Below are 12,500 nucleotides of genomic sequence, written 5' to 3'. Positions count from 1 at the left end.
AGTGGCTGAGTGAGTGACTGAGTGACTGAGTGAGTGACTGAGTGACTGAGTGGCTGAGTGAGTGACTGACTGAGTAACCTTGGCTCTCATCTCCTTCATGTAGAGCATGACTGAGTGACTGTGTGACTGACTGTGTGACTGACTGAGTGAGTGACTGAGTGAGTGACTGAGTGAGTGACTCACTGAGTGACTGACTCACTGACTGAGTGACTCACTCACTGACTGACTCACTGAGTGACCCAACTTGGCTCTCATCTCCTTCATGTACAACATGACTGACTCACTCACTGACTCACTGACTCACTCACTGACTCACTGACTGAGTTACTAACTGACTGACTAACTAACTAACTCACCTTGGCTCTCATCTCCTTCATGTAGAGCATGACTCACTCACTGACTGAGTGACTCACTGACTGACTGACTGAGTGACTGACTGACTCACTGACTGACTCACTGAGTGATTCACTGACTGAGTGACTCACTGACTCACTAACTAACTGACTCACTGACTAACTAGTCACCTTGGCTCTCATCTCCTTCATGTACAGCATGACTCACTCACTCACTGACTGACTGAGTGACTCACTAACTGACTCACCTTGGCTCGCATCTCCTTCATGTAGAGCATGACTCACTCACTCACTGACTGACTGAGTGACTCACTAACTGACTCACCTTGGCTCGCATCTCCTTCATGTAGAGCATGACTCACTAACTAACTGACTCACTGACTGAGTGACTAACTAACTGACTCACTAACTAACTCACCTTGGCTCGCATCTCCTTCATGTAGAGCATGACTCACTAACTAACTGACTCACTAACTAACTCACCTTGGCTCGCATCTCCGTCATGTAGAGCATGACTCACTAACTAACTGACTCACTGACTGAGTGACTAACTAACTGACTCACTAACTAACTCACCTTGGCTCGCATCTCCTTCATGTAGAGCATGACTCACTCACTCACTGACTGACTGAGTGACTCACTAACTGACTCACCTTGGCTCGCATCTCCTTCATGTAGAGCATGACTCACTAACTAACTGACTCACTGACTGAGTGACTAACTAACTGACTCACTAACTGACTCACCTTGGCTCGCATCTCCTTCATGTAGAGCATGTCTCACTAACTAACTGACTCACTGACTGAGTGACTAACTAACTGACTCACTAACTAACTCACCTTGGCTCGCATCTCCTTCATGTAGAGCATGACTCACTAACTAACTGACTCACTGACTGAGTGACTAACTAACTGACTCACTAACTAACTCACCTTGGCTCGCATCTCCTTCATGTAGAGCATGACTCACTAACTAACTGACTCACTGACTGAGTGACTAACTAACTGACTCACTAACTAACTCACCTTGGCTCGCATCTCCTTCATGTAGAGCATGACTCACTAACTAACTGACTTACTGACTGAGTGACTAACTAACTGACTCACTAACTAACTCACCTTGGCTCGCATCTCCTTCATGTAGAGCATGACTCACTAACTAACTGACTCACTGACTGAGTGACTAACTAACTGACTCACTAACTAACTCACCTTGGCTCGCATCTCCTTCATGTAGAGCATGACTCACTAACTAACTGACTCACTGACTGAGTGACTAACTAACTGACTCACTAACTAACTCACCTTGGCTCGCATCTCCTTCATGTAGAGCATGACTCACTAACTAACTGACTCACTGACTGAGTGACTAACTAACGGACTCACTAACTAACTCACCTTGGCTCGCATCTCCTTCATGTAGAGCATGACTCACTAACTAACTGACTCACTGACTGAGTGACTAACTAACTGACTCACTAACTAACTCACCTTGGCTCGCATCTCCTTCATGTAGAGCATGACTCACTAACTAACTGACTCACTGACTGAGTGACTAACTAACTGACTCACTAACTAACTCACCTTGGCTCGCATCTCCTTCATGTAGAGCATGACTCACTAACTAACTGACTCACTGACTGAGTGACTAACTAACTGACTCACTAACTAACTCACCTTGGCTCGCATCTCCTTCATGTAGAGCATGACTCACTAACTAACTGACTCACTGAGTGACTAACTAACTGACTCACTAACTAACTCACCTTGGCTCGCATCTCCTTCATGTAGAGCATGACTCACTAACTAACTGACTCACTGAGTGACTAACTAACTGACTCACTAACTAACTCACCTTGGCTCGCATCTCCTTCATGTAGAGCATGACTCACTAACTAACTGACTCACTGACTGAGTGACTAACTAACTGACTCACTAACTAACTCACCTTGGCTCGCATCTCCTTCATGTAGAGCATGACTCACTAACTAACTGACTCACTGAGTGACTCACTAACTGACTCACTAACTGACTCACCTTGGCTCGCATCTCCTTCATGTAGAGCATGACTCACTAACTAACTGACTCACTGAGTGACTCACTAACTGACTCACTAACTAACTCACCTTGGCTCGCATCTCCTTCATGTAGAGCATGACTCACTCACTCACTGACTCACTGACTGAGTGACTAACTAACTGACTCACTAACTAACTCACCTTGGCTCGCATCTCCTTCATGTAGAGCATGACTCACTAACTAACTGACTCACTGACTGAGTGACTAACTAACTGACTCACTAACTAACTCACCTTGGCTCGCATCTCCTTCATGTAGAGCATGACTCACTAACTAACTGACTCACTGACTGAGTGACTAACTAACTGACTCACTAACTAACTCACCTTGGCTCGCATCTCCTTCATGTAGAGCATGACTCACTAACTAACTGACTCACTGACTGAGTGACTAACTAACTGACTCACTAACTAACTCACCTTGGCTCGCATCTCTTTCATGTAGAGCATGACTCACTAACTAACTGACTCACTGAGTGACTCACTAACTGACTCACTAACTAACTCACCTTGGCTCGCATCTCCTTCATGTAGAGCATGAATGCGTTCAGCGGCTTCTTGATGTGCGGCTTCTTGTCTCCGTCGCGCTTTGACGAGTCGTGAGACTTCCTGCACCCACAGACCATCCCCTATATAGTACATCCCTTATATAGTACATCCCCTATATAGTACATCCCATATATAGAACATAAACACTCATATATAGACAATAATAGACCATAACAAAGTGGGTGAGTGGGTGTCTGACTGAGTGACTGAGTGACTGAGTGGCTGAGTGAGTGACTGAGTGACTGAGTGACTGAGTGGCTGAGTGACTGACTGAGTGAGTGACTGAGTGAGTGACTGAGTGGCTGAGTGACTGGGTGAGTGACTGAGTGGCTGAGTGACTGAGTGGCTGAGTGACTGACTGAGTGAGTGAGTGACTGAGTGGCTGAGTGGCTGAGTGACTGAGTGAGTGAGTGACTGAGTGGCTGAGTGAGTGACTGAGTGACTGAGTGGCTGAGTGACTGACTGAGTGAGTGAGTGACTGAGTGAGTGACTTAGTGGCTGAGTGAGTGACTGAGTGGCTGAGTGAGTGACTGAGTGACTGAGTGGCTGAGTGACTGGGTGAGTGACTCAGTGGCTGAGTGAGTGACTGAGTGAGTGACTGAGTGAGTGACTGACTGAGTGAGTGACTGGGTGAGTGAGTGAGTGACTGGGTGAGTGAGTGAGTGACTGAGTGACTCAGTGGCTGAGTGAGTGACTGAGTGAGTGACTGAGTGAGTGAGTGACTGAGTGATTGAGTGACTGAGTGAGTGACTGAATGACTGAGTGACTGAGTGGCTGAGTGAGTGACTGAGTGAGTGACTGAGTGAATGACTGACTGACTGGGTGAGTGAGTGAGTGACTGACTGAGTGAGTGACTGGGTGAGTGAGTGAGTGACTGGGTGAGTGAGTGAGTGACTGACTGAATGACTGAGTGAGTGAGTGACTGATTGAGTGACTGACTGAGTGAGTGACTGACTGAGTGAGTGAGTGACTGAGTGAGTGAGTGAGTGACTGACTGAGTGAGTGAGTGACTGAATGAGTGAGTGACTGAGTGACTGACTGACTGAGTGAGTGAGTGAGTGACTGACTGAGTGAGTGACTGAGTGACTGAGTGACTGGGTGACTGAGTGGTTGACTCACGATGCCACGCTCTGGGTGACTTCCTGCTTGACGCTGGGGGTGACTATGGCTGGGTGAGGGATCCCGGTGGTGTGGAGGCCGTGGGAGTGGTGAACCATGTGGGGTGGGAACCTCGCAGGGTGAGGAGGGGAGGGGGGTGAGGGGGGAGAGGGGGTGGGGAGAAGGTTGGTTACTCACCCACTCACTCACTCACCCACTCACTCACCCACTCACCCACTCACGCACTGACCCACTCACCCACTCACCCACTCACTCACTCACTCACTCACACTCACTCATTCACTCACCCACTCAGTCACCCACTCACCACCCACTCACCCACCCACCCACCCACCCACTCACTCACTCACTCACCAACTCACTCACTCACTCACCCACTCACTTACCCACTCACCCACTCACTCACTCACCCACCCACTCACCCACCCACTCACCCACTCACCCACTCACCCACTCACTCACCCACTCACCCACTCTCTCACTCACCCACCCACCCTCTCACCCACCCACCCACTCACCCACTCACCCACTCACTCACCCACTCACCAACTCACTCACTCACTCACTCACCCACTCACCCACTCACTCACTCACTCACCCACCCACTCACCAACTCACTCACTCACTCACCCACTCACCCACTCACTCACCCACTCACTCACTCACTCACCCACTCACCCACCCACCCACCCACCCACCCACTCACCCACCCACTCACCCACTCACTCACCCACTCACCCACTCACTCACCCACTCACCCACTCACCCACTCACTCACCCACTCACCAACTCACTCACTCACTCACCCACTCACCCACTCACTCACTTACTCACCCACCCACTCACCCACTCACTCACCCACTCACCACTTACTCACCCACTCACTCACTCACCCACCCACTCACTCACCCACTCACCACTCACTCACTAACCCACGCACCCACTCACTCACTCACCCACTCACTCACTCACTCACTCACCCACTCACCCACCCACCCACCCACCCACCCACTCACCCACCCACTCACCCACTCACTCACCCACTCACCCACTCACTCACTCACCCACTCACCCACTCACCCACTCACTCACCCACTCACCAACTCACTCACTCACTCACCCACTCACCCACTCACTCACTCACTCACCCACCCACTCACCCACTCACTCACCCACTCACCACTTACTCACCCACTCACCCACTCACCCACCCACTCACCCACTCACTCACCCACTCACCACTCACTCACCCACTCACTCACTCACCCACCCACCCACTCACTCACCCACCCACTCACCCACCCACCCACCCACCCACTCACTCACCCACCCACTCACCCACCCACTCACCCACTCACCCACTCACCCACCCACCCACTCACCCACTCACCCACCCACTCACTCACCCACTCACCCACTCACTCACCACCCACCCACCCACCCACTCACCCACCCACACACCCACTCACCCACTCACTCACTCACTCACTCACCCACCCACTCACCACCCACTCACCCACCCACCCACCCACTCACTCACTCACTCACTCACCCACCCACCCACCCACCCACTCACTCACCCACTCACCCACCCACTCACCCACCCACTCACTCACCCACTCACCCACCCACTCACCCACTCACCCACTCACCACCCACTCACCACTCACCCACTCACCAACTCACTCACTCACTCACCCACTCACCCACTCACTCACTCACCCACTCACCCACCCACCCACTCACCCACCCACTCACCCACTCACCCACTCACTCAACCACTCACCCACTCACTCACTCACCCACTCACCCACTCACCCACTCACTCACCCACTCACCAACTCACTCACTCACCCACTCACCCACTCACTCACTCACCCACTCACCCACCCACTCACCCACTCACTCACCCACTCACCACTCACTCACCCACTCACTCACCCACCCACCCACTCACTCACCCACTCACCACCCACTCACTCACTCACTCACCCACCCACCCACCCACCCACTCACTCACCACCCACCCACTCACCCACCCACTCACACACCCACCCACTCACTCACTCACTCACCCACTCACCCACCCACTCACCCACCCACCCACTCACTCACTCACTCACCCACTCACTCACCCACTCACTCACTCACTCACCCACCCACTCACCACCCACTCACCCACCCACCCACCCACTCACCCACTCACCACCCACTCACCCACTCACCACCCACTCATTCACTCACCCACCCACCCACCCACTCACTCACTCACTCACCACCCACCCACCCACTCACCCACCCACCCACCCACTCACCCACTCACTCACTCACCCACCCACTCACCACCCACTCACCCACCCACCCACTCACCCACCCACCCACCCACTCACCCACTCACTCACTCACTCACCCACCCACTCACCACCCACTCACCCACCCACCCACCCACTCACTCACTCACTCACCCACCCACCCACCCACTCACCCACTCACCCACCCACTCACCCACCCACTCACTCACCCACTCACCCACCCACTCACCCACTCACCCACTCACCACCCACTCACCACTCACCCACTCACCAACTCACTCACTCACTCACCCACTCACCCACTCACTCACTCATTCACCCACCCACCCACTCACCCACCCACTCACCCACTCACCCACTCATTCACCCACTCACCCACTCACTCACTCACCCACTCACCCACTCACCCACTCACTCACCAACGCACCAACTCACTCACTCACTCACCCACTCACCCACTCACTCACTCACCCACTCACCCACCCACCCACTCACTCACCCAATCACCACCCACTCACCCACTCACCACCCACTCACTCACTCACTCACCCACCCACCCACTCACTCACTCACTCACCCACTCTCCCACCCACTCACCCACCCACTCACTCACCCACTCACTCACTCACTCACCCACTCACCCACTCACCCACCCACTCACTCACTCACCCACTCACTCACCCACTCACCCACCCACTCACCCACCCCCTCACTCACCCACTCACCCACCCACTCACCCACCCACTCACCCACCCACTCACTCACCCACCCACTCACCACCCACTCACCACTCACCCACCCACTCACTCACTCACCCACTCACTCACCCACTCACCCACCCACTCACCCACCCCCTCACTCACCCACTCACCCACCCACTCACCCACCCCCTCACTCACCCACTCACCCACCCACTCACCCACCCACTCACCCACCCACTCACCCACCCACCCACTCACCTACCCACTCACCACCCACTCACCACTCACCCACCCACCCACTCACCCACCCACTCACCACCCACTCACCACTCACCTACTCATCGCTGTGTTGACCGTCAGTGCGGAGGGATACGGAGGTCGGAATCCGCCAGTGGTGATGGGGTAAACTGGCTGGCCCTGCCTGTGTGAGTACACACACAGAAAATAGTGCCAATGTGGGGTTAGTGTATAACATATACACACTATGTATATATGAGTTGTGTGTGTATGTATATGGGTGAGTGAGAGGGTGAGTGAGTGGGTGAGTGAGTGGGTGAGTGAGTGGGTGGGTGAGTGGGTGAGTGAGTGGGTGAGTGAGTGGGTGAGTGGGTGAGTGAATGAGTGGGTTAGTGGGTTAGTGAGTGAGTGGGTGAGTGAGTGCGTGAGTTGGTGAGTGAGTGAATGGGTGAGTGAGTGAATGGGTGAGTGGGTGAGTGAGTGGGTGAGTGAGTGAGTGGGTGAGTGAGTGAGTTGGTGAGTGAGTGAGTGAGTGAGTTGGTGAGTGAGTGAGTGGTTGAGTGAGTGGGTGAGTGGGTGAGTGAGTGAGTGGGTTAGTGGGTGAGTGGGTGGGTGAGTGGTTGAGTGAGTGAGTGAGTGGCTGAGTGAGTGGGTGAGTGAGTGAGTGAGTGGGTGAGTGAATGAGTGGGTTAGTGGGTTTGTAAGTGAGTGGGTGAGTGAGTGAGTTGGTGAGTGAGTGAATGGGTGAGTGAGTGAATGGGTGAGTGGGTGAGTGGGTGGGTGAGTGGTTGAGTGAGTGAGTGGTTGAGTGAGTGGGTGAGTGAGAGGGTGGGTGAGTGGGTGAGTGAGTGGGTGGGTGAGTTGGTGAGTGAGTGGGTGAGTGAGTGGGTGAGTGGGTGAGTGAATGAGTGGGTTAGTGGGTTAGTGAGTGAGTGGGTGAGTGAGTGCGTGAGTTGGTGAGTGAGTGAATGGGTGAGTGAGTGAATGGGTGAGTGGGTGAGTGAGTGGGTGAGTGAGTGAGTGGGTGAGTGAGTGAGTTGGTGAGTGAGTGAGTGAGTTGGTGAGTGAGTGAGTGGTTGAGTGAGTGGGTGAGTGGGTGAGTGAGTGAGTGGGTTAGTGGGTGAGTGGGTGGGTGAGTGGTTGAGTGAGTGAGTGGTTGAGTGAGTGGGTGAGTGAGTGAGTGAGTGGGTGAGTGAATGAGTGGGTTAGTGGGTTTGTAAGTGAGTGGGTGAGTGAGTGAGTTGGTGAGTGAGTGAATGGGTGAGTGAGTGAATGGGTGAGTGGGTGAGTGGGTGGGTGAGTGGTTGAGTGAGTGAGTGGTTGAGTGAGTGGGTGAGTGGGGGAGTTGGTGAGTGAGTGAGTGGGTGAGTGAGTGAGTGGGTGAGTTGGTGAGTGGGTGAGTGAGTGGTTGAGTGAGTGGGTGGGTGGGTGAGTGGGTGGGTGAGTGAGTGAGTGAATGGGTGAGGGAGTGAGTGGGTGAGTGAGTGAGTGGGTGAGTGAGTTGGTGAGTGGGTGAGTGAGTGGGTGAGTGAGTTGGTGAGTGAGTTGCTGAGTGTGTGAGTGAGTGAGTGAGTGGTTGAGTGAGTAGGTGAGTGAGTGAGTTGCTGAGTGAGTGGTTAAGTGAGTGAGTTAGTGAGTGAGTGAGTTAGTGAGTGAGTGAGTGGTTGAGTGAGTGAATGGGTGAGTGAGTGAGTGAGTGAGTTGGTGAGTGAGTGAATTGGTGAGTGAGTTGCTGAGTGAGTGAGTGATTGGGTGAGTGAGTTGGTGAGTGAGTGAGTGATTGGGTGAGTGAGTTGGTGAGTGAGTGAGTTAGTGAGTGAGTGAGTGGGTGAGTGAGTGAGTTGGTGAGTGAGTGAGTGGTTGAGTGAGTGAGTTGGTGAGTGAGTGAGTGAATTGGTGAGTGAGTGAGTGATTGGTTGAGTGAGTGGGTGAGTGAGTTGGTGAGTGAGTGAGTCACTCACCATCCCAACGGGTGAGGTATCTGCCCAGGTGACAAGGGGTAGTATGAGGCGAGATCTGGACCGTGGGAATTCCTGGGAATTCCTAAAATAAAAAATAAAAAAATGCACAGCCAGCGACAAAGCTACCCCAGGTAGCCTCTCTAAGTCACTCACCCACTCACCCATTCACCCACCCACCCACCCACTCACTCACCCATTCACCCACTAACTCACCCACTCACTCACCCACTCACCCACCGACCCACCCACTGACTCACTCACTCACTCACCCACTCACTCAGCCACTCCCTCACCCACCGACCCACCCACTGACTCACTCACCCACTCACTCACTTAATCACTGACTCACCCACTCAGTCACTAATTCACTCACCCACCCACTCACTCACCCACCCACCCACTCACCCACCCACTCACCCACTCGCAATCCATTCACCCACTCACCCACCCACTCACTCACCCATTCACCCACTCACTCACTCACTCACCCACTCATCCACTCACCCACCCACACACCAACTCACCCACCCACTCACTCACCCACCCACTCACTCACCCACTCACCCACTCACCCACTCACCCACCCACCCACCCACCCACCCACTCACCCACCCACCCACCCACTCACTCACCTACCCACTCACTCACCTACCCACCCACCCACTCACTCACTCACTCACTCACCCACTCACTCACCCACTCACCCACCCACCCACTGACTCACCCACTCACCCACTCACCCACCCACTCACCCACCCACTCACTCACTCACCTACCCATCCATTTACTCACTCACCCACTCACCCACTCACTCACCCACTCACCCACTCACCCACTCACTCACCTACCCACCCACCCACTCACTCACTCACTCACTCACCCACTCACTCACCCACTCACCCACCCACCCACTGACTCACTCACCCACTCACCCACTCACTCACCCACCCACTCACCCACCCACTCACCCACCCACTCACTCACCCATCTTTGCATCCAACTCACCCACCCACCCACTCACCCACCCACTCACCCACTCACCCACTCACCCACCCACTCACCCACCCACTCACCCACCCACTCACCCACTCACCCACCCACTCACCCACTCACCCACCCACTCACCCACCCACCCACTCACCCACTCACCCACCCACCCAATCACCCACCCACCCACCCACTCACTAACTCACCCACCCACCCATTCACCCACCCACTCACTCACTCACTTACCCACCCACTCACTCACTCACCCACTCACCCACTCACTCACCCACTCACCCACTCACCCACCCACTCACTCACCCGTCTTGGCATCCAACTCACTCACCCACTCACCCACTCACCCACCCACTCACTCACCCACTCACTCACCCACTCACCCACTCACCTACCCACTCACCCACCCACTCACCCACTGACCCACCCACCCACTCACCCACCCACCCACTCACCCCACTCACCCACTCACTCACCCCACTCACTCACTCACCCGTCTTTGCATCCAACTCACCACCCACTCACTCACCCACTCACCCACTCACTCACCCACACTCACTCACCCGTCTTTGCATCCAACTCACCACCCACTCACTCACCCACTCACCCACCCACTCACTCACTCACCCACTCACCCACTCACTCACCCACCCACCCACCCACCCACTCACCCACTCACTCACTCACCAACTCACTCACTCACCAAATCACTCACCCACTCACTCAGTCACCCACTCACCCACCCACCCACCCACTCACCCACCCACTCACCCACTCACTCACTCACCCACCCACCCACCCACTCACCCACTCATTCACCCATTCACCCACTCACCCACCCACTCACTCACCCGTCTTTGCATCCAACTCACCACCCACTTACTCACCCACTCACTCACCCACTCACTCACCCGTCTTGGCATCCAACTCACCCACCCACTCACCCACTCATCCACCCACTCACTCACCCACTCACTCACCCACTCACCCACCCACCTACTCACCCACTCACCCACCCACCCACTCACCCACCCACCCACTCACCCACTCACCCACTCACTCACCCACTTACCCACTCACTCACCCACTCACTCACCCGTCTTTGCATCCAACTCACCACCCACTCACTCACCCACTCACCCACCCACTCACCCACTCACCCACTCACTCACCCACCCACCCACTCACCCACACACTCACTCACTCACCAACTCACTCACTCACCAAATCACTCACCCACTCACTCAGTCACCCACTCACCCACCCACCCACCCACTCACCCACTCACCCACTCACTCACCGACTCACTCACCCACCCACCCACCCACCCACTCACCCACTCACTCACCCATTCACCCACTCACCCACCCACTCACTCACCCGTCTTTGCATCTAACTCACCACCCACTTACTCACCCACCCACTCACCCACTCACTCACCCGTCTTTGCATCCAACTCACTCACCCACTCACCCACCCACCCACTCACCCACTCACCCAACCACTCACTCACCCACTCACCCACCCACCCACTCACCCACCCACTCACCCACTCACCCACTCACCCACCCACCCACCCACTCACTCACTCACTCACTCACCCACTCACCCACCCACTCACCCACCCACTCACTCACTCACCCACCCACTCACCCACCCACTCACCCACCCACCCACTCACCCACTCACCCAACCACTCACTCACCCACTCACCCACCCACCCACTCACCCACCCACTCACCCACTCACCCACTCACCCACCCACCCACCCACCCACTCACTCACTCACTCACACCACTCACTCACTCACGCACGCACGCACCCACCCACACACCCACCCACCCACTCACTCACTCACTCACTCACCCACTCACTCACCCACCCACTCACCCACCCACCCACCCACCCACCCACTCACTCACCCACCCACCCACCCACCCACTCACCCACCCACCCACCCACCCACTCACTCACCCACCCACCCACCCACACACTCACTCACTCACCCACTCACTCACCCACTCACCCACCCACCCACCCACCCACCCACCCACTCACCCACCCACTCACCCACTCACTCACCCACCCACTCACCCACCCACTCACCCACTCACCCACTCACTCACCCACTCACTCACCCACCCACCCACCCACTCACTCACCCACACCACTCACCCACCCACCCACCCACT

The 12,500-nt window shown here is 55.1% G+C and overlaps 1 protein-coding gene across 1 annotated transcript in view; it reads right to left on the bottom strand.

The window, feature by feature from the left end:
- The window catches only part of LOC144954944 (transcription factor 7-like 2), a gene marked incomplete at its 5' end in the record, with an annotated part of 28,099 nt that extends 18,708 nt beyond the window's left edge, over nt 1–9,391 (bottom strand). The window contains 4 exon segments of the mRNA XM_078885310.1: nt 2,940–3,039; nt 4,099–4,209; nt 7,446–7,532; nt 9,310–9,391. Coding sequence (XP_078741436.1) covers nt 2,940–3,039; nt 4,099–4,209; nt 7,446–7,532; nt 9,310–9,391 — 380 coding nt within the window.
- Nucleotides 9,392–12,500: the final 3,109 nt, after the last annotated feature.

Source organism: Lampetra fluviatilis, unplaced genomic scaffold (genome assembly GCF_964198595.1).
Source record: "Lampetra fluviatilis unplaced genomic scaffold, kcLamFluv1.1 SCAFFOLD_727, whole genome shotgun sequence".
Taxonomy (NCBI): Eukaryota; Metazoa; Chordata; class Hyperoartia; order Petromyzontiformes; family Petromyzontidae; genus Lampetra; species Lampetra fluviatilis.
The sequence above is the reverse complement of the archived record's forward strand: the minus strand, read 5'-3'. Positions and strand labels throughout refer to the sequence as shown.